This window comes from Cibotium barometz, chromosome 16, assembly GCF_041138505.1.
Source record: "Cibotium barometz isolate CiBa-2024 chromosome 16, ASM4113850v1, whole genome shotgun sequence".
Lineage (NCBI taxonomy): Eukaryota > Viridiplantae > Streptophyta > Polypodiopsida > Cyatheales > Cibotiaceae > Cibotium > Cibotium barometz.
Window position 1 is genome coordinate 37250670 of NC_141061.1, and position 22930 is coordinate 37273599.

General features: G+C 44.5%; 1 protein-coding gene across 8 annotated transcripts in view; it reads left to right on the plus strand.

The window, feature by feature from the left end:
- Nucleotides 1-22930, plus strand: part of LOC147630606 (uncharacterized) — a 280387-nt gene that overhangs the window by 224761 nt on the left and 32696 nt on the right. For 6 of the 8 annotated variants that reach the window (XM_086810544.1, XM_086810547.1, XM_086810550.1 and 3 more), the window contains 4 exons: nt 7301-7390; nt 16410-16520; nt 16667-16738; nt 16862-17006. In XM_086810544.1, coding sequence (XP_086666670.1) covers nt 7301-7390; nt 16410-16520; nt 16667-16738; nt 16862-17006 — 418 coding nt within the window. The remainder of the gene's footprint in view (nt 1-7300; nt 7391-16409; nt 16521-16666; nt 16739-16861; nt 17007-22930) is intronic. The other 2 variants (XM_086810545.1, XM_086810548.1) reach the window with 2 other exon arrangements.

A 22930-nucleotide genomic window follows, 5' to 3' on the forward strand; every position in this document is an offset into this window, starting at 1 on the left:
GTAAGCTTTTGAGAAGCACAGCAACAGCAATATCTTCGGAGATGGGGGACTTCACCGATGCAAGCTGAACCATAAGACTGCGAAAATAATTGACATGAGAGGCTATAGTAGCTCCCTCCTACATATATAGATCAAAGAATGAGATCATAAGTGCAATCTTAGAATTTGTAGAGCGGGGTCCAAAAAGGGTATCCAAAGTGATCCATGCTCGAGAAGCAAGACTGTATGTCGGAGATGTGATGAATGTAATCATCTCCAAGACCGAGCAAGATGATAGCATAGGCTTTGTCATTCTTGGCAGTGGGAGCATAAGTGATAACTTGCTCAATGTCGGAATCTTCGGGAGCAGCAGGATGAACAACGTCCCAAAGACTTTCTTTCATAAGATGGCACTTGATTTTGATTTGCCAAGTATGAAAGTTGGGACCCATTGAATTTGTCGATAGACATGAGAGAATGAGTAGAAGAGGCCATGTGGGAAGGTCTTACCTCTTGCTAAAATGCAAGGGCAGTGTCTATTCCCTTACAAGATTGCAGAAATGAATGAAAGAAGAGATCCAAACTGTTTTTAGAAGCCGGCTCTCTCACCACTTGTCAAGGCCATAGCATTTGACAGCCCATCGAAGCATGAGGAACTAGCAGTTTGCAGATATGAGGATAAGAAAAGGACTAACCAGCAAACTGATGGAGACAATGCACAATACCTTGTAGACTCTTCAAGAGGAAGCAATGGCAGAACTGAATGCAGCAAAATAGCTCGTTTAGGAGGACAGTCGATCTGCAGCTTCCTTGAGATGATACGCACCCTTGAATTGATGAAGAAGGCAGCCAAAGAAGAGCTGCAACAGTACGGCGGGCAGCAGCAGCTACTGAAATCAGGCCGGCGCAGGGCGGACAGCAAAAAAAAACTGGCGGACAAAAGATTCAGGTCAGCGCAGGGCGGACAGAATGTGAATAGGCTGTTCAGGTCGCCGCAGCCTGTGCAGAATGTGAATAGGCTGGTCCTACAGGTTGAGTGCAGCTAGGGTTTCTCCCTCAATTTCTCACATGCTTTCTCCAACTTTTTCACCCTCTTCTTGCTAGAACAAGATCTACATCCTCCATCCGCATGATCCCTATGATACTCATATGCATCTTCCAACACTCCTTCAAATACATCTAGCTTCTCTCTAGCTCTCTTCATCTTCTCACATGATGATGCTTTATGAAAATGCTTGATGATTTTGTGAAATTTTGTGCATAGATCAATCATGCAAAACTTCTTGCATTGATCTCCTTTCGAACATGGCTCACACATGTATGAGCATTCATTTGTGGCATGTTTATGACTCATGCAAATCAAACACTTCTTTTTCTTCTTTTTACCCATATTTGAAGTTAGAAATTAGATAGCTATGTGAGCTCTCATATTCAATGAACCACATCAAATAGAGCCCATATGTATGCTTGGAATGGAGAGCTGCGGTGCTATACCGAGATCCACCCCACTCATGACAAATAGGTGCTCAAACATTGCTAAAAACTTTCTAAAATCAGAATTTGAGGTGTTTATTATGCAAAATCTGAATGATGGCTTACTTGGAACACGTCAACCTCCAATGTGAAGTAGCACTTTGAATGAGGAATTCCACCATCCCATCCAAGGATATGCAGATGCTGATTCTGCTGCACCTACAGATTGTGATTTTACTGCACTTGCAGATTCTGATTCTGCACCACCTGCAGGTTCTGAGTAGTCTGCTGCAAGATCAGAGCAGTCTGCAGATTCAGAGTAGTCTGCTTTCTGCAAGATCAGAGCAATCATTCAGTATCTGACTTCCTAGAACCATAACTGATTATGTCAATCTGATTTCGCCTCTTGAATCTGATTTCGCCTCCTAAATCTGATTTCGCCTTTGATTTGATCTGAATCATAATCATCACCTTCTTCGTCATCATTCCTGCTTGTTAAAGCAACATTAGCATCTCTGGCCCTTAACCTTGTATAATATTGTCTTGAATTCCCCGAATTATCTTCAGACATCCAAGGCTAGCGGTCCTTTGAATATGTCATATCCTCCCAGAACTCAGGGCATTCGAACTCGCAGGATCGCCAGTGTGTACATGGCCTCAAAAAGATTTTGTACAAGGCATTAACAAATAATACTCACTCAACACCATTCAGAGCACATCAGAGCACAGACTCTGATTTATCACGACAGCATAATGATTGCACAAACATCAAGAAAGACATAATAGACACTGAACAAAGACATAGCAGAACTTCTCCTTCATTCATTAGCGATCAGAATCAACGTTTTTTTCTAGATGCAACTGTCAGGGTAATAACTACTCGGTTCAGATCCCAAAAGGTACATCCACACGTAACTAACCCCCAAGCCCTTTGACTAAGGTCTAAGAATTACATAAGAAAGCCCTAACATAGCCAAAATACCGATCATGCCCCCACGACCGCAAGCCCACTCATCCACATAGAATCTATCAAGTCTGGAAAGATTGGGGCCAGTGCTCCTCCTGTCAGACCTTGAGAAGCACAGACCCGCGGGGCTGCGTCCAAACTGTAGTAAGTGCCAAGGGTCCTGCCCCCTGAGAGCTAGGATCAACTCCTCGCAAGCAAAGTACTCTGAGCCACAAAATGTAACCATGCCTCCCTCCTCCAAGTCTATCCTTTGCTAACTCTATGATGTTAAAGTCCCCACCCATACACCAAAAGTTGGCGTGTGGGAGGGACTGGGGAACTGTACTCCAAAACGCGGCTCTTCCAGCTGCGTTCAGAGCATGAACATTTAAAAAGCCCACACAATCCTCACCAATCCTGATGGTCACCCACTGAGCCCGACCAATGTCAATGATGCCTGAAGGCTGAGCTAACTACAGGTGGCAAGAGCTGCTCACTGGCAGAAATACAAACTCCACCCTGCATCTCGGAGGGGCCAAAAGAGGGAGACCAGAAAGTGTCTCCTTCCTGGTAGAATCTTCCTGTAGTAGCGGGTACGCCCCTCTAAAAGATGGTTCTCCTAGAGGAAGAGAATATCAATGGGTCTCCCACAACTGCTACTCTATGTAGCTCTCCTCTAAGGACGCCACGCCTCTCAAAGCACTGAGGCCCCCCCAAAACCTTGGATATGTTGGAAATAAGTGCACACTAGGTGTACTATTTCTCTAGTCTAGTTTCAGTTGAGTCTTTGTGTCTTGAGTCTTGCCATGTGGCACCTCTACATTTATCCCATAAGTCAGTCTACTCAATCTTGTACTTCTCACCTATATATTGTAGGTGTCACATCAATGAAAGCATCAATCTTGTGTCTTGTCTACACTCATCTCAAGGTAACTCTTTGTCTTTCATTTGTTCTTGTTTCATTTCTAGTTTTGCTCTTGCTTTCATATTTTCAACATGGTATCAGAGCAGGCTGCTTCTGCCCTGTATTGCCTGCCAGTACAAATGGGTGAGAGCCAAGAGAGCCAACAAAACCCAAAAGATACCCCTAACCCAACATTAGAGCTAGCTCATAGAGTAGTTAAAGATTATCCATCAAAAGAAGTGATGAGAAGGATGTCATGGTGTATTAGAGTTTGCATTTCTTGTGCAATTTGTGAGTATTGCAACATAGCAATAAATCCCAAAAAGATGATGTTTACTTGCATAATAAGCATGTTTGTGATGGGAATGGGATGGAAAGGATGGAGCCTAGAGGCATAATTGAGGATCTAGAGAGCCAAAGAAGCCAAATAGAGTCCCAAGATGGCCCTACACTCACATCTAACACTACCCACCACAATAAAATACTCAGAATGGATCAGATATGGAAGAAACTGAATCAGATTGAAAGAGAAGCAGTTAGGGGTTCTCAACAAAGTCAGGGGAATTTACAACTGCAAAGAGATCAGTCTCTGTATGATCACAATGAAGTTTATGAATCCAAAATCCAAGTTGATAGAAGAGAAGTGTTTATTCAGTTTGTGTTTCATGGAAACAATGATCAGAATACAGTAGAAGTTGCAGATTTGAAGAAAAACTCATTCAAATGCAGGTCAATTTTTCCTGTCAAGAGAGCAAAGCTTCAAACTATTTGGAAATCATGTTTTCCAGCTTTATGGGGATCAGATTATGTCATAGGAGCAATCAAATCAAATCAGAATTCTGTCAATAAAGTTTTTGCAAAGATAGGATTGAATCAGATTGTTGAGATTTTTAATCTGATTTTAAAGAATGATCAGAAAATTCAGTTTCAGGTTTTGGGAGTGTTATATTCCAATTCAGAATATCACGGATATACAATCAGATTTCAAAAAACAAAATTTTTCAGATTTCAAGAATTCCGACTTATGCAAAAATTCAGAAGCTTCAATCTGACATCATGTTGGGAGTGGTCTCTGAGATCAGATTAACAGGAGTATGTGATCAGATTTTGAAAAATCTGAAATTTCAAAAGTTAGATGGATTTTCAATTTTAGGAGATTTTCTGATTTCAGATTTTCAGAAAGAGATTGCAGATTTTCAAGTTGCTGAATCTGAAAAACAGTTTCAGAGAATCAGATTATTGCAGATTTTCAGAATTCAGAATTTCAGATTTCAAATCAGAATTTCCAGAATGCAAATTTCCTAAAGCATATTTTTGATTTACTGAATCAGTTTTTGAAGCCAAAGATATATGCAATGGTTTCAATTAACCAACTGTTCATGATGATAATGATTCTAACTTGTTTGGAGTGCCATTTTTGATACATGTTGAAGATGTTGGAGGATTTTCATCAAGATATATTGCAGATGTTGAAGAGTCATGCAGATTCTTATGTCCTATTCCATGTTCTTGGAGTATGGATATCCTTATTCATCTATGGTTCTTCATTTTTAGCTTGTATGAAGCCATATGGATGTATTCTATATTTGCAGAAATCAGATTTTGCTGATCAGGGATTGATGGGTTCAGGTCAAATTTTTGGGAAAAATTTAGCCACCAGGCTGTGCCAAGTGTTAGGGCTTTCTTATGTAATTCTTAGACCTTAGTCAAAGGGCTTGGGGGTTAGTTACGTGTGGATGTACCTTTTGGGATCTGAACCGAGTAGTTATTACCCTGACAGTTGCATCTAGGGAAAAACGTTGATTCTGATCGCTAATGAATGAAGGAGAAGTTCTGCTATGTCTTTGTTCAGTGTCTATTATGTCTCTCTTGATGTTTGTGCAATCATTATGCTGTCGTGATAAATCAGAGTCTGTGCTCTGATGTGCTCTGAATGGTGTTGAGTGAGTATTATTTGTTAATGCCTTGTACATAACCTTTTTGAGGCCATGTACACAGGCTAGCACTATTTTCTTCAATCATGCTCCGGTTATTTTGTCTCTGGAGGATCCCTGGAGGCAGGAGAGACACTTGAGCACTCGGATCCGTGACAGCTTCATCCAAGACTCCGAGATATGCAGCAGGATAGAGCATATACGGGAGGGGCTGGATTTTGTCTCTTGATCTGCTGCAGGAGGATGGGGGGGGGGGGGGGGGGGGGGGGGGGGGGGGGGGGGGCTTTGAGGGGGGGCTGTCCTGTGAATCTGCTGGTGCCTCTAAGCCTCGTCGTGGTGCAGTCACATGCAAGGTGCTGGAATGCGTGCAAATATGGCACTGATTCCATTATTCTCCATGAGTCCATCCTCCATCAATAAAGGGGGCTCATCAGGTGTTTGGGGAACGACATGATCATCAAGAATGCTGGGGCTCTGGGACCAGATTAAAATGAAGGTGGTAATGGTGCATAAATGCCTTTCTATCTCTTTCAATGGGGAGGGGCTGAGTGCAAGAATAGATGTGGCAGCCTCCGGTATCAAAGTCCAACTGGAAAAACCCCCTACCATGTAAATTGATGTCTCTAAGGTGTGATAACTGGGTCGATGGGAGCTCTTCAAGGTACCAGTCTTGAATCTGCCTTCTCGAAGGATGAGAGCAAACACTTCTAGAGGGTGTTTGTGTTCTGTAGTGATGTCCTAAAGGACTTTGAGCTCATCTTCCATGAATGAAATGATTTTTCCAGCTGGTGGGGGTGGAATGGAATGGTTGAGGATGGAATGGCCGAATTAAATATCCATTTACTCAGAAGAAATGCGATTGAGCACACCCTGTGAAGCACCTTCCACGACTCCCTCAGAAACATGCATGTCAAAACCCTTCTGTTCTGCAAGAGGATGCAAGCTGCCGTACTGCAAAAGGCCATGGCTCCACAATGCACATATAGCCTGTACCCCTATTTTTTGTGCTCTGCACTTCAGCTCCTTCCCTGTGCCTTCCCAACCTGTAACCCTAGTTTTTCGAATGTAATTTCTATTTCCCTCACACTGATTACTCAATGCTTGTGTGCATTTGCTGACCCATTTCTTCGCAACCAGCCCATCCTAGCTATTCTCTGCCCAAAGGCTACCCATGTCTGTCAAGTGCCCTTTTTTTGTTGCTCACCTTCCCGTCTCTGTGCTGCGCCCCTCTCTGCACCACCGGCATGCTCCCCGCCGTTGATTCTGCTTGCCTCTCTATGCAGGTGGCACTCTCTCCCTCTCATTTTGTGTGGACATGCCGCCTATCCCTCTACGTGTTTTTGTCCACTCATGGTCGGGTCCAGTTCCATCTATTCATGTTTGTCATGAACTTGTCTTGTGACTGGACACAAATTAGCACTAATGCCCATCGAGCAAAGAGTATGACAAGAAATGCCAAAGGAGAGAATTGGTATGTGAAGACTCGTTTCTTCACATCAATGATGTTACATCTCTTGATGATGCATGATCTATTTTACAAGGCTTATTTCAGGCAAGGAGAGAATTGATTTTCGCAGAAGGTCATAGAATGAACTCTCAGCTTTGGGAATCGATATTGGTGACAACTTGGAGTCTTATGAGCTATATCATTGGAGCAGGGTTCGAGGCTATATCATTGGAGCAGGGTTGGAGCCTACCATCACCTAGAAAGCAAATGAAAGTGGTTCAACTTTAATGGCCGAACTCGGAGACTTTGAAAAGCCTTTTGGATGCAATTCATGGCAGGTTGCAATGGGTCTCACAGGCGCAAAGTGAAATGCGACACCTCTGTTTACAAAAACGTTTCCTTCAATATAAATCTATGAGAACCCTAATCGATTGTTAGATTGCAGGATTCTATGCCAAAATTATCCATATATTGATCGTTAGATGTCTCATGGATTAATCGTTCATGAGTTTTGATGGATCATCTAGCTTTCGTTCTATTTTTGTATGATCTAACAAATTCATTGTTTTGAATATCATCTTCTCATTGTTATTTTATGCTTTTAATGTGGGAAACAGGCTGGTCCATACATGAAATTCCTGATACCAATTTTCAAGGGCTGCATGAATCCAGATAAAGACCCAACTTTACGGATAGAACTTTTACAGGTTTTAGTCTAACTGAGTCTACTTAATGAACTCAATTCAAAACCCAAAGGCTACTTTGAATCAAATGACAAATGTTTTGTCATCTAGTGACTAGTATGCCTTTGCAACTCGTTTGACACAGCTTTTGCAGCTTGTTTTTCTCAGAGGTCGTTATTTGGATTCTCCTCTCCATTCTCCTTCTCTTCCCACCATTCCCCTCTTCTCTGCATAATCCCCTCCTGCCCACCATTCATCCCAACTCGTGCTGTGTTTGCCCACCTTCTTCTTCCTCTGGCCTTCTTACCCTTCTCCTGCGCAGATAAGTCCCTCCCCTTGCCTCTTCCGCTCCTTTTCCTGAGTCCACATATGGAATAAATTATTGTGTTCAAGTCAACCGCCAGTTCCTTGATTGGCATCATGGCTTCTGCTCAAGCCTATCCTTCCTCACCCTCACCAGTCAGGAGAACCATTAATTTTTCCAAAGACGAGCTTCTGATCCTCCAAGCTGATTTCGACAAAGAGTTGAAGACCACTCTCATTGGCACAGGCTGTGGGTCTCATTACTCCCGATCTCAAGCCAAAGATTCGTTCTTTTTTTTTGGGGGGGGGGGGGGGGGGGCGCGCAAGGGGGCAAAAAGGAGACTCCTATTAAGTATGAATAGACCTTACAAAATCAGGGCTGGAAGCCAGAACAAACAAACCTCGTCCCAAAATGTAGGGTGATCTCAACCAATATGGGGCACAAAGGTGCCACGAGAGTCCCATAGGGGTCATTGAGAAAAAGATCCCTTGATCCCACTCCCTCATGAAACTGGTGCGCTTTGCATGCGCAGATTTGGATGGTCCCTGTATACGAGCCCATGTGGCCATAAGAGTGTGAATAATATATCCCGATATAGTACACAAATGCAGTGAGTGTCGTATATCTAATTGCCCTCAATAGCCTCTGTGCATCTGGCCCTCCAAATCTGCCAAGCTGTGATACTGGCAATGAGCTCCCAAGCAGTATCAATCCTCTACAGAGGTGGCCTATACTGTGTATGAGGAATATCTGGGATTCGGGCCAAAAATGGCTAATGTCATCTACTGCTTGTATGCTGACTCTACAGCCCAATGCATCCTTGGCAATCATCTTTCTCAATCTTGGTCCTTGGGTCGTTCGGTCAGACAAGGGTGTCCACTGAGTGCCCTCTTATATGCCATTGCCACTCACCCACTTCTCAGATACTTGGATCATCTTACCGCGCAGGACCTTCTCATTGGTCTTCAGATTCCTGGAGCCCCTCCCTTTATGGCTCAAGCATATGCAGATGACTCCTTTATGCAGCATAATTCTCCACAGCAGTTGAAGACTCTTATGGACACTCTATCTATATATGGCATGGCTGCTGGCCTGCATGTCAATTTTGACAAATCTAGCCTCATACCTCTGCATTTATATGATTGGCATGTTCTTTTATGGCCCGGACACATTATGTAGCCCTATGATGTGGTCCGCCATCTTGGTTACCCTATTGGCTGGTACATCACTAGGAAACAACAGTTAAAGTGGATTTTTGACAAACTTCATGCCAAGCTCCACTACTGGAAGCTCTCCACCTGGTCACTCCATGTTAGGCTCCGGATTGTCCAGTCGATTATCATGGCCTATGTTCAGTACTATTTGCCTTTGATACATTGGACCTCTCAGGACACTTCTGCTTTCATGTCTCAGGCTATGGAGTTGTTATGGAAAACAAAGTCTTCTACTAAAGCTTTAAGACTTATGCGGATGGCAAAAGTTTGTTCCCCGAGGATGCATGGCGGATTGAATGTGCTGAATATTGCACATCATGTCTTGGCAAGGAAAATTCCTCTCCTACTCACCTTTTTTCGTCAGACGCAGCCATGGACTCATATGCTTGCAACCATGTGCACGGCCTTACGCACTTCTGCACATGGTGCATGGATCACTGATCACTGGGAGGTCATTTTGGGCAGATTTGTAGGTTCTATCCCGAGCTGCCCTTTTGCCACTTCACTTATTTGCGATTGGAAACAGGTCCTTTCGCATGCTCATTGGGCACCCTTCCTTTTGTCTCATGCCAATTCCCTTCGGCAGGAAAGCATTTACTGGAGTGCTGTTTTTGATTCTCCATTGGCCCTGCAAGAGCCGATTCGGGCATACAATCTCAGCAAATTGGGGATTAGGTGCATAAATGATGTTGTTGATGCTACTGGTCAAATGCTTTCCTTCCCTCAGGCTATGGCTTCCTATCCACTAGCCATGCATCACAGGTTCATTTGGGGGAAAATTGCTGACTTGCTGCAGCCTTTTCTTCCCATCTCTCCTTTATCTAACAGGGACAGATTACAGGATTGGCAGTTACACCCGGTGGGCTCAAATTCTTGTCCTATTATTCTTTCTGACCTAACGGTTAGGACGACATACTCTTTCCTCCAGCCATCACCATGGATTCATTCACATGCTAATTCTCTTTGGCATATGACAAAATCACTTGCTTGGTGGCGAAAGAATCTTCGCAATTTATGGAGGATTAAATTGCCTCTCAAGCAAAAGCTTTTCCTATGGCGTTGTCTTACAGGTTCCTTATCTGTGGGGGTCACTCTTGCTAAACGAAGGATTGCATCTGCTTCTTGTCTTCGATGCATGGCCCCTTCTGAAACGGTGCCTCATTTGTTTTGGACGTGCTCCAGCACTAAGGCCTTCATCCGCAAAATTTCCATGTTACTTCGCCTTCGTTTCCCTAACTCTTTTTTTGGGAAACACTTTTGGCTTTTTGGCAGACTCCCTACAACCACAGTCCATTACTCTTTACTTTTGTACTGGGTCAAAAATTGGGCTTTCTGGACCATATGGCAGGATCACAACATGAGATATTTTGGGAAACCGTTTTTGCAATCTTATCAGTATTTTAGAAGCTCCTTACGGCAATCTGTTTATGATGCTTGCCACCAAGGAGACCTTCATCAGTCATGCCTGGAAATAGTTTCTCTTTGCTTCTGATTTCCCGTTGAGGCTCTCCGTTTTGGAGACTCTCATGTAAATTTCATTGATAATATACTGTTCATGGATTTACCAAAAAAAAAGTGTATGAGGAATATCCTCTAGCATGCAGCGTTGGGCCACACCTCTACATATCATTATGGCGGTGTCCAGATTCCTGCCCTCAATCAATATTTGTGCACCAGAATGACTGAGCCAAGAAATAGCGCCCCACGTAACATAAATGGTCTCTATCCCTCATTTGCACATAAGCTAAGCGATATAGCCCCAAATCCTCTGAGTAGCTCTACACCCCCATATGCAATGTTGCATTGTCTCAGAAGCTATAGTGGGCATCTCAGCAGGCAGGGTCTACTCCAAAAAGAGCCCTCCACTGATTAGTGGGAAGGCCACCATTTAAGAATAACCAAAAGAAGTGGGAGACCTGGCTCCTCCTGTATGAGTGCCAAAGTATGTGCCAAAATCTCTTTTTAATCAATGGGTTGATGGCATGGCTCTCCCAGTGCGGCTTGAGAGTAGGAGTCCTCTGAATCCACCCAAGTAGGAGCTTGGCATTACGGGCAATGTAGTTGAAAAAGGCTTACTCTTCATGCATCAATCCCTTCCCACCCACCAGGATCCCAATGAAGATATTTGATAGGAAACCCACCATACAACCATAAGCACCAAGACCCATGGGTCACAATATCAGGGAGAAGGTCAACATGCCACTACTTTCCTGAGCGGCTACCTAGTCTCACTGAATGAAGGGCAGTGCGAGGAATAATCTCTTGCGTGTCACATTTCAACAATCTCCATCCTGGTTGGATAGAATAAAAAACATAATCTCCCTCCTCATCCTGATCCAGCAAGGCTAACACCTGTAATGGCACTGCAGTCATGAAGAAAACCCTAGCCACCTATGTTGATGGTGAAATGTACCAGTAATCCACTAATGAGGTAAAGCTGCATCAATTTGATCGATCTGTCTAAGGCTCCCTCTGAGGTGTTTGGTAGATGCAAGTCTCCAATCCATAGGGAGACCTTTAAGAATTTTCCAAGCAATAACTATCGGTGCACATCTCTCTAAGCCAGGCACATTGCATATATCCAAACACACCCAAAGGTCATCCAACCTCATCTCTAATAAGGTCATTCCACAGAATGGGTTGTCTATGAGCCTCATCCTTTGACCTAGGAAGCCTCTGTCTCATAAAAGGTCACATGCTACTAGATGCTCTTATAATGACAGCTATAAGTGGAGATGAAGGTGGCCTATACTCTGCCTTCGTGAAGATGGAACATGAACTAAGCATCCAATCTCCATCACCACGAGGTGTATAGCGTGAAACATAAAAAAATTCTTCCAAGGCTCAATGTTTGGAAGGAATGCTCTAACCACTAGCTTGCAAAGCAATTCCCTACACTGTATATCCAAATCTACAATATTCAGCCCTCCTCCTTGTTTGGGGCATATAAGATTCTCCCAAGCCACTCTGGCCCTGTGTCTAGTGAACCATCCAAACCTAGCCAAAGAAAGTTATAGACCAATCTCGTAGTTGGCCAATGCATCCACTAGAGAAGTACCAACAAGAGGCAATGAACCAGGTTGAGACTAGTACTTGGTTAATCACCAAGGCTCTAGAGGTTAGATTTAATCTCCTAGAACTCCAATGAAGAAGTTTCTTCCTTGAGAAGCATCCTCATTCTCCTTGGGTTTTAGATCTTTTATATCTACAATCAGAGTTGAGCTGCAGGTGGTCTTGGATAGGCGTTCTGAGTTCTTGTTTCATGCTACCGAGGCATTCTGGGTACAGATGGGTGACAGATGCAACACACAATTCTTCTCCTTACATAGGCCTACCCATAGAAGTAGGGAATCTGTCAAGTGTTTGCAGCATTCGGTGGGAGTGATTCAGAATGAACTAGATAAGGTGAGGAGTATTGCCTCGGATTTTTATCGGATTTTGTTGTCTGCACAGCAGAGGCACCCTCTCCAGATGTTGCACAGCAGAAAGTTTGGGAGTGCATGCCCAAACTCATTACAGATGATATGTGTTCCTCTCTGGATGCTCCTTTCTCGAAGGATGAGTTGAGGCTGGCTTTGTTGGCTCTCCCAAAAGGAAAATGCCCTGGGGATGATGGTCTCTCCCCATCTTTCTTTATTCAGTTTTCGGATCACATTGGGGACGAGATCACTCTTGCCTTGCAGGAGATGTGGTGTACAGGTATGATGCCACCCCATCTTACGGAGGGCCTTATCCACCTTATCCCAAAAGGTGGGGATAAGACCAACCTTAGGCAATGGAGGCCAATTACATTGTAAGGTTCTGTATATAAAATCCTAGCTAAGGCTCTGAGCATGAGGCTACAACCGGTCCTCCCAAGGATCATTCATGACACACAGAATGGCTTTCTCCAAGGAAGGAGTATTTTTTATAACATTTTTTCATTTTTGGAAGCTGTTGAGTGGGCTAAAGCTAGCCACCAAGCCCTTGCCATCCTTCTGTTGGATTTTGAAAAAGTATACGGCAGAGTGGATTGGGGTTAGTGGATTGGGGTTTTTTGGAACGCACAATGGCACACATGAGATTCTCCCAAGATTGGATCAAAGGGGTCTCTTTATAGGGAGGCCCATAGCATGGTTTTGCCCTGTGGGGGACGGGGTGAGTGCTTTCAGATTTCTCGCTCAGTGCGGCAGGGTTGTCCCCTACTTTTTCTCATTGTGGCAGAGGCCATGAGCAGATTTCTTCGGGCCACCTCAGGTGTCATGGGTCTCAGATTGCCTTTATGCACAGAGGATGAGCTTGTGGATGACACCGCAATGTTTCTGGAGGCTTCACATGCTTGTCTTTGTGCTTCTTGGACAGCCTTGGATATGTTTAGTTTGGCTGCAGATGCCAGCATTAATTGGCACAAGTCTGTCGGATTTTGGGTCAATGACTCCCCACATATATATTGGGGCTTAGATGTGGGGTTTACTTGGATTGAGAGAGGATGTACTGCCAAGTACCTTGGTTGTCAGGTTGGCATTGACATTTCCCCAGAACAGCAATTTGCACTTGTACTCATGAGCATTAAGAGCAAACTTCAGCATTGCAGCAGCAGGAAGTTTGATCTGGCATCCAGAGTGTTGGTGGTTAACCAAGTGCTGCTTGCCACGGCCTAGTTTATCACCTCATGTTGGGTTTTTTATAGAGGATGCATTGGCCAACTTCGCCACCTCATTACGAACTTTTGGTGGTCAGGGTTGGATGGCACTGCACAAACCCGGGCTAGAGTTGCTTGGGAAACCATTATCAGACCTAAGCGTGAGGGGGGATTGAATATCATTGACCCAGAGGTGCAGTGTAAGGCATTGCTTTGCAAGTTGATTGTCCGAGGATTTCTTCCTGGCACTAAGCCTTAGAAGGACTTTCTCATGCAACAGGTTATGAGATGCACTCCAGTCAGGGGTGGCAACTGGCTCCACAGCTCACAATTCATCTTTTCTGAGGCAGATCACCACCCCCCCTCCTCCCCTCTGGTTAGGTCCCTTCTTCGGGCCTAGGAGTGCATGAGAAGTTTTCTAGTTCATATGCCTCCTCGGTCAGTTGAGGAGGCTTACAGACAGCCCATTTTGTGGAATGATTTGATCGTGGATGAGCATGGTAGATCTCTTGGCGCTGGCACACGTCCATTGGGCTACTTGGGAGATGTTTTTCCTTCTATCCTGGAGTGGAAGAGGTTTAAGAGCCGCACGGAGGATCAGAGGGTTGGCCTTACTCAGCACTTGAGGGGAGCTAGTTGGAGGATTATGCAAATCAATGTAGCCATATCCAACCATTGGGTTACATGGGCTTTTCTCTGGATGGCTCTCCTCACTTTTGGTTTGGGGTTTTTTCAGGGATCATGGTTCCTCTGCAGATTATGGGTCTCCCTTCTCTAGGGAAGGGTGAGGTACCATTTTTCTTCTCTGTTCACAATGGGTGGCAGTAGCAGAAATGTGTGGTGCAAGATATGGTTGAGGGCCTGGTGGTTCGGCCCGTGAGAGTTGTTGTCAGAGCACGGAAGCACTTTTATATTGAACAACCCCCCCCCCCCCCCTCTCCGGAGATGATCACAAATGCTTTTGCGTTTGGCTGTTTGGTGGAAGCGCTATCATACATTTGCCTTGGGATCCCAGTGAGTGGGAATGGATGGATGCCACCAATCCGATGAAAAGTTTGCCTTTCTATAGAACTGTGAGGAATGCCAAGCAGCTTGTCTTGGGACAGATTCAGAGAGTCCCTACCCTTAGACCTCATTGGGAGTCCTATGGTGTTACCTCTGACATTCAGAGGAGTTTCTGGTGGAGGCTGTGGCACTCTTACAGGAAGGCACAAATCTCCTCATTCTTTTGGATTTCACTACATGGTGGACTGGCCACCAACCAATGGAGATAAGTTGTTGGTGTTAGCCCAACTTGCCTGAGATGTGCAGGAGCTTCAGAGAGTTTATCACTGCCTATGGGAATGCAGGGAAGCACTGAGGATTTGGACCGTGATAGCACACCTATTTGGCAGGATTAGTAAGGATGCCTACATATCTTTTGGTGCTATCATTTGGTTGACTCGGTCGGCCCCCAGCTTAGGTATGAAAAAAAAAACTATGGTGAAAAGTGTTGTGCAGGCGATATATCGACCCCAACTTGACACCCCAAATATCTGGCAATGCAACCTCTGGGAATCCAAGTAAACCTCAGCTTTGCACCCCAATTGACTCTTTCGGAGTCACTAATCCAAAAGGCCTAACTAATGCCAATTAATGAGAGCCCCTATAGCCAAGAAAAACTCCTCCAAGCTATCCGTAAGGAACATAAACATATGTGTGAGGCCTCGAGGAACATAGCTGTAATATTAGCAAGCTCATAGTCCAAAAGCTCATCTTTACTGCACAAGGGCAGACTCAAACTAGAAACTCTAGCAGTGTAGCAAAGAAAAATGGTCATAGCCTCGGCAACAATGAGATATAACAGGGGGGCTAAGGGGCATCCCTATCGAATAGAGCGAGAGATCCAGAAGCAGTCATCTCTACCACCATATGCTAGCACACTACTGTGACCATCCCGATACAAGCATGACACACCTCTGCTCTAGTTTTGAGAGAATCCCATACATTTAGGAGTTCCTTCAAGGAAATCCCAATCAACTCTATCGTATGCCTTCTCAAAGTCTAGCAGTAAGATGTCCAGGGGGTGGTTTCTTTCCTTATCCCATTCAACAGCCTTCCAAAAAGAGAAGATATTATCAAAGATGCTTTTCCTCATTTTCTTGGTAAGTCTCATTTAAGTCCCCTAACAGCTTGGGTTGATTTTTCATCCATTGATGGACTTCATTCCAAACTTCTGGTTTCCTTTTTAAGTACTCAGCCATAGTGATAGTCACAGGGGCAGAGAGGATTGCTCTCAAGGCTCCCCTTTCTTTCTTAGGCTTTGGCCTTATCGAAGGCACAATTGCTATGGTCATTGACTCCTCATATGAGACGCATGGTACATACAAGGACTTCGTGGTATTTTTCCGCGTCGTTGGAAACAACTTATCAAGACCCCTGCATTCATGGAAGGTTCCATTGACATTTTACACTTGATGTAAGCCAATGTGGTAGATCTGGAAAGTTCCGGTCCCAGCTTTTGGTCGGAGCTGCAGGAACCAAAGGTGGTGTATGTAATTCAGTGTGACCCCCTATCTTGCATTATAGGCCATGGTGTCATTTTGCCTACTAAAGTGCAGTGGATCATCGTTATGCAGGATGGGAGAAACATTGGTATTCAAAACATGTATGCACCTAGAGGGGAGAGGATTTCCTTTTGGAAGGCCCTCACTGATTTGCTTCCTCATGCTGATCATTGGATCACTGGGGATACCTGGTGTGAAGAAAATGTTTTAAGAGAGTCATATGGCAGGCCCCCTTTGTAAATTCAAATAGATCCCTTATCACAGATAAGAGTGCCAATAAAATGTTGAGATTTTTGTATTTGAGCTGAGAAATGGTGATGCAGTATCCTGAGCAGGTAGATTTTTCCTAAATTTACAGCTGTTGGATGAGCTCTTTGAAATTCCGGAACTAGCACCCTGTTGGTCCTCTCTTGCTTCGGATGTCCTTGGTCAGATTCTTGTCCCTTGTGCAGTGTGGCAAGTGGGAAAGGTAAAGCATACATTCAACAACTATATTTTGAGAGCTATGTTTTCTTGCAGGAATTATTTTACTTTGTAACTTTTGTATTGAAGCATTCAATTCGGCATCATTATGCCAGTTTCATTAACCTTTTCAAAACTGATTGTATCCACCAGGTAGGTGCAGCAGTAAGGCATGCTGCAATGGTTGCTATTGGCACTTTCTTGAGAAGAGACCTTTGCAGTCAGGTAATTGTACGAGTAGGACTAGATAGGCTATAGCTCAAAAATAATTGTTTCCCTTAAGAAAGGCTAATAATAACAGGAGATTTTTTTAAATTTTAGAAGAGGACATTTTTTGTGCCTTTTCAGCTAGCTTTGGAAGACCAATTGCATTCAGATCAAATACTACCCATTATCCTTTCTTGCCTTGAAGAGGATTATTATATAGACATCCGCGTTGTGGCTTGTTATGTACTTGAAAATATCTTGCGTATTTCTGGAAAGTCAATAAAAGGTAAGATCATCATCATGATCTCAAAAAAACACATTGGCTGATTGCAATTTTTGGTCTTTCTTTATTTCTTCATTTGATGTGATCTTTAGTTGCAGATATTGTAAATCCACTGCCTCAAAAATGATTTGTGGTGCTATGTAGAGATCTGAATCCCACCTGCTTCAAAGCTCTCTTTTCCATAGCTTGCCCAATTATTGACTTTCTATTCTACAATGGTAAATTTTTCCATGGCAAAGTGTAACCATCAGCGGGCTTGCTCACTAGACTAGTAATGTAATTAAACACTTATTTAATAACCACAACCAATCATCCATAAACTTAAGAGAGATTTGCACAGCGATACCACAGTGGGACCGGAATAGGTCGACCCCCCTCTGGAATATTCATATTACCAAGGAGCATTGAAATAATACAAGATTGGGGGTCTTTTCTTCTACCACATTGGAGATTAGCCAGATTAATTCAGAAGCAATCCTTGATATTACAAGTACAGACGGGCATCTAACACCTTTTTTTTTCTAGGAAAGAGATCCTTCTATTAGTTAAAAACAAACAGCCATAGGCTACATGTACATGCTCAGAACCCTCGAAAGAGGTCAAGTAAAAACTGGCGAGGGTGGTTCCCTCCATGGTTGGCCGCTCTCGGAGGGAAACAACCTTATACAAGGGGGGAGGAGGGGCCACAAAGGCAGCCTGTTGTGTGAAGTTATCTCACTGTCCCAATCAGAGAGAAAGGGACCCAAGCGCGGATGGACGCAGTTTGGAAAGTTTGGGAGTGGCGGCACAGGACGCGGCGCCGGGGGGGGGGGTGTGGTTGTGTCTGTGAAGGTGCCCTAAACGGCCTCGCTGCAACGTGCCCGCCACATGTGCCGGGCAGTAACACTGTTGTGTGTGTGAAGGTGCCCTCAACGGCCTCGCTACAACGTGCCCGCCATATGTGCCGGGCAGTAACAGTGTTGTGTGTGTGAAGGGCAGCAATACTATTGATGATCTCCCATCTCTAACCAGTACCTCAAGACCAAGTCTCTACAGATAAGTTGCAAGTGGAAACAGTCTCTATCCTGCAGTATGAAAGTCAGATGTTGTTGAATGGTGTGAATATTCCCTAGCATTTTGGCATTAGCTTGAGTGTGAACACCGCTTAGCATTACTAGCATTAGCTTAGGCTAATGAGTTGTGGGATCTGGTCATTAAAAGATGTCATATCAAGAAGTGGTTACAAGAGGGCTAGTGGAGAGGTTTTGGGAGCCCAATAGTCGCATGGGTATCCCAAGAGTCACATGGTTGAATGGCTATATAAAGCCCTCTTGTTGCAAATTGAACATGACCCTTGTATACAAATTATACATGGATATGGAATACACTATGATGTTTTGCTTGTATCTTTTATCTTGTTCTTGATCTATGTCTCTTGCACCATGCTCATGTGTACATGTGTACTCCTTGGCTATGTGTGTAGGATCATATGTTTTCCCCCATGTTAGCAAGGCTATGCTAACACTTGGTGATTGTAGCAGACTGGGATGCCCATCGTGTAGGCACACTAAATCACTAGGGTCCTCTCTAGGGCCGTGTACCCTCAAGAGTTGGCACAGGCTAGGGAGATGGCGACCTCTCTGTCCCACTCCACTACGCACTCACACATACTCAAGAACGGAACACCACACAAAAGCTACCTAAGTGACATGCACACAACACAAGATGGAAGTAGGCAAGAGTTGGGATGTCACAAGACCATGTATTGCATTGGGGATCCTCTCTCGGTACAACAGACTCTCTATATACAATGGGCGTGGCCCTTGGGCTATCATGAGCCAAGTGTTAAAAGTGGTCACTCATAGATGCCGTTGGAGTAGGTGAGAGGTGCCAAGCACAAGTAGGTGACAGATGCCATTGGAGTAAGTGAGAAGTGCCAACGAGTAGGTGGGCACCGCTTCCTCAGTCAAGTGGGTATCCAAACTTGGGAGTGGGGTCGTTGGAGATTCCCACTTTGTGTGGCTGGTGGTTGGCCTTGTGAGCGCCCTTGAGGTTCACGAACTTTGGGATGCCTGATCTTGGGGATTCACACACAGTGAGGATGTTGACTTGGGGATGCCCGATCTTGGGGGTTCACGGGCTTGGGTGCCCCACCACGGGCAGTGAGGGTGGCTACAGTGATCACGACGGGACGAGAAGCTTCGATCTTCTCCTTGTCCACAAGCTCTTGATGAGAAGTCAAATGCCTAATCCATGCTCTTTTCTTGCAAGACGAGAGATTAGTAGAATGCATGATTCTTTCTTGATTCTAGATTAGCCATGATGTTTATTTCTTTTCTCAAAAGCCCATGACAAGGGAGATTAGCGTGACAAGGGAGATTAGGGAGATCCTTCTCTTCTGTGCCCCACTTTCTAGATTTCTAGATCATCTTGAGTACTAGAATCATGAGGAAGAAAAAGATATCAGCATTATTTTGATCATAGAGTGTGTGCGAGAGAGAAAAGGAGAAAGTATAAGCTTGGTGAGAAATGAAATGATAGGGAAACAGGGAAAGTGTGGAAAAGAGAGAAAAGCACAACCCATGGGCTTCTCTCCATCTCTCCCACCTCTAAATAGGCATAATAGAACTGCCCCGGAAGAAGAAACTCGAGCCCGTATGAGTGTGTGTTCGAACAAGAGGGCCATTGGCCTTGTTATTTGCAGGTAAACAAACCATTCAGCAGCAGCAATCCACATGCAGAGCCTGCAAGGGATATGATATCAACAGTAGCAGGATACCTGCCATGTGCAAGGCATGGCATTGCAGTCATGAGCGAACTACAACTCTGCCTCTCTCACCTACTTAGCCCGTCAATCAAGGACAACCACCTCGGGTGCGGTACAATCCAGAAACCAGCAATTGACCAACATTGGTGATCCTGAAGGGAGCCAATGCCCATAATGTGGCTCCACACAAGAAAGACAGAGGTGGTAACAAACAGCGTCCAGTAAACATGTCAGAGGGTCGTCGCCAAACAGCCTACAAATCAGCAGCCAAACATTGTAGCAGCTCGAGTGGGTGGATGAAGACTTCCCAGGCCGGTGCAGAGACAAGATGAGGCAGCAGCAGCACTAGACCCTTGTCGCCGAGCCATAACCTCCACAGTATCTGTAGCCTGCTTGCTAAATCCATCCTTTCAAGCTCGTTAGCAGCAACAGACATGTGCACTCCCACCTCACATGTGGTGGAGGTGTAAATGGTAACTGAAACAGTTACCTTAGCAGGCCTACTTTCAAGAAGTGGGCCATTTTTTCAAAATTTTATTTCATGTTAGACCAAGCTCACGCATTGGCACTTGACCGCATACATACTCATATTTTAAAGTTTTCAACAAATTTTGTCCCGCCAAGACCGGACACATGAAATACAATGGCAAACAAACTTTCAACATCAGCAAGTGGGCATTAAATTGCTTTAGAGTCCGAAGGCCAGGATTGCATACTCAAGATAAGACTTTTATTAAGTCCGGGCTGAATCCCTTTCAGGTCAGCAAAGCATTATAGTAATTTCTTTTTCTGGGTGGTGGAGCGTCATAGCAGGTTGGCATTCTCGAGTGTCGGAAGAAGAGTTCTTAAACTGTACCACCTGCCCAACTATCATAAAAGCTCAACGGAGTTTCTTAACTCCCGCACACTTGTCTAGCCAACCTAGAAGCAAAAAGAGAGTTTTTAAACCCTACATCTTCTCTCGTCCGGCCATTCCAGACATAGTTGTCACGGTACCAAAATACGATACCGTACGGGAATTTTTGGTACGATATGAAATTTTGGGATACCGCACGATAAAATACGGGTTTTTTTTTTTTAACACTTACAAACTATGGAGCTTCAAGCTTGAGTGTGAGGGAAGGTTGGGGGGGGAGGAGTCTACAGTGCTTGAGGAACCAGAACATGGAGATGTGTCTCTCCAAGTTGGGTCTCCCAATCGCCTCCAAGAAAGAGCCTGCATGGGTAATGCGATACCAAAGGTCTCTGAGTGTAGCTTTTATGACTAAGGGACCGTCCTTGCACAAATACGGGCAGTGCATCTAGGGTGATAGGTTTAGGGACTCCTCTATAGATCAAAATGGCCCTGTCCAAATCTTCTCCCTCGTACATAACTTGAGGATCTGACTATCTAGCCTACCTATACCAGGGATCTCCGAGTGATGTAGCAAGATTCTCTCATCCTACCAATCAAAGTGTACACTACCAATCTACCTTGCCAAATTTTTTAGGTCTCTCGGCAACCCCGTACGGCACTGTACTGTACGACATCGTACGGTACCATACCATATGAACCGTACGGTACGAATAGGTTCGTACTGGTATGAGAAACAACCCTGATTCTAGGAACCCACAAAAGAGTTCTTAAACTCACTCTCAGGAGATTTGACGGTGCATAAGTGTCCAGGAATGGAGAGTACACATAAAAAGGAGTTTTTTCACAAAAAGAACACTAAAATTAAAGATCGAGCAGCCTTGCGTGTGAACGACAAGGACCTTGGTATTGCACCAAGCTCTACTTGTTGGGTGCACACTTGGTCTTGCGCTGGTGTGGTGCACTAGTTGTGGGGACTTAGATCAAATCAAACACTAAAAATGGGAAGAAAGAGTGAGTTGTGCCACGACAAGGATAACCACACTAAAAATTGTCAATTCTATTTGTGTAAGCACTCTAATGCAAGGATCACCGGAAGTCGTATTGTGCACTATCATTGGAGAATGAGTTCAAGGGAATCTTGGATGTCTTGCACAAATCTACATCACATAAGAAAGTTAAGAAGGCAATTAAAAATCTAAAGAATTTCATAAGCACATTAAAAGAAGCACACATGGCATACGACATGTTGGCTTTGATGATCTAGCTCATCTATGTCTACTCCATGGAGTACATGGAACGCATCCTTCACTTCCTTAGAATACTCGGGGTGGACGACCTAATGGACATAGATAGTGAGTAATTTGCCAATTGCAAATACATCAATTTTTGTACATTGCCTTGAAATATTGTATGAATAAAAACATTAAAAAGAATGAGGCATGAGGATCGGAGGAGAGACTTGATGAGGTCCCTACCGTGACGCCTGTAAGTTCGAGAGAGAAGGCATAAGGTCTAGAGAAAAGACCTAGTGAGGTCCCTACTACGTCGCCTGTAAGTCCAAGATTGAGGCATGAGGGCCAGAGGAGAGGCTCGATGAGGTCCCTACCGTGACGCCTGTAAGAAGGCATGAGGTCTGGAGAAGAGGCTCAGCGAGGTCCTTAATGTGTCGCCTATAAGTCCAACAGAAATAGGCATGAGGACCGGAGAAGAGACTCAATGAGATCCCTATCGTGACGCTTGTAAGTCTAAGAGAGAAGGCATGAGATCCGGAGGAGAGTCTTAGCGAGGTCCCTACCGAGTCGTGTGTAAGTCTAAGGAGAAACAAAATGTAAACCAAAATGAAAATGTAAAAAGCATAAGAAAATGATGTAATGATTTCTAGAACTCAGTTATTTGTTGGTTTTGTTGTAATTTCAGGACCCAAGGAAGGACTCACTTTTTGGACTTCTGGAGATAAAGTTGACTTCCCGAACACATTGAGTAGAAGCAGGTGGCTACATCGACATAGATGGTAGCACACTTAAGTGCCCATGGACGAGATTCTTCATCGGCATATACTTGTGATTTTTCATCGGATTCATGGAAATCATCTTCCCATCATCTCCTTGGTCTACTATCAATAATGGCTCTAATTTGGCGATGGTGAGGATGCTGTGGTCGGGATTCTGGTGGGCGTGGCCGACGAGCACGACATAAGATAACTGCTCTATCAGTGGTGACCCCCTGGGAGCGTGGTCGATGCCCTAATGGCCCAATGGAGGAGGTATCAAGAGGTGTGTGGGCTAGGTTGCTGGTGCTGGTGCCAAAGAAATCTGTCAGGGTCCT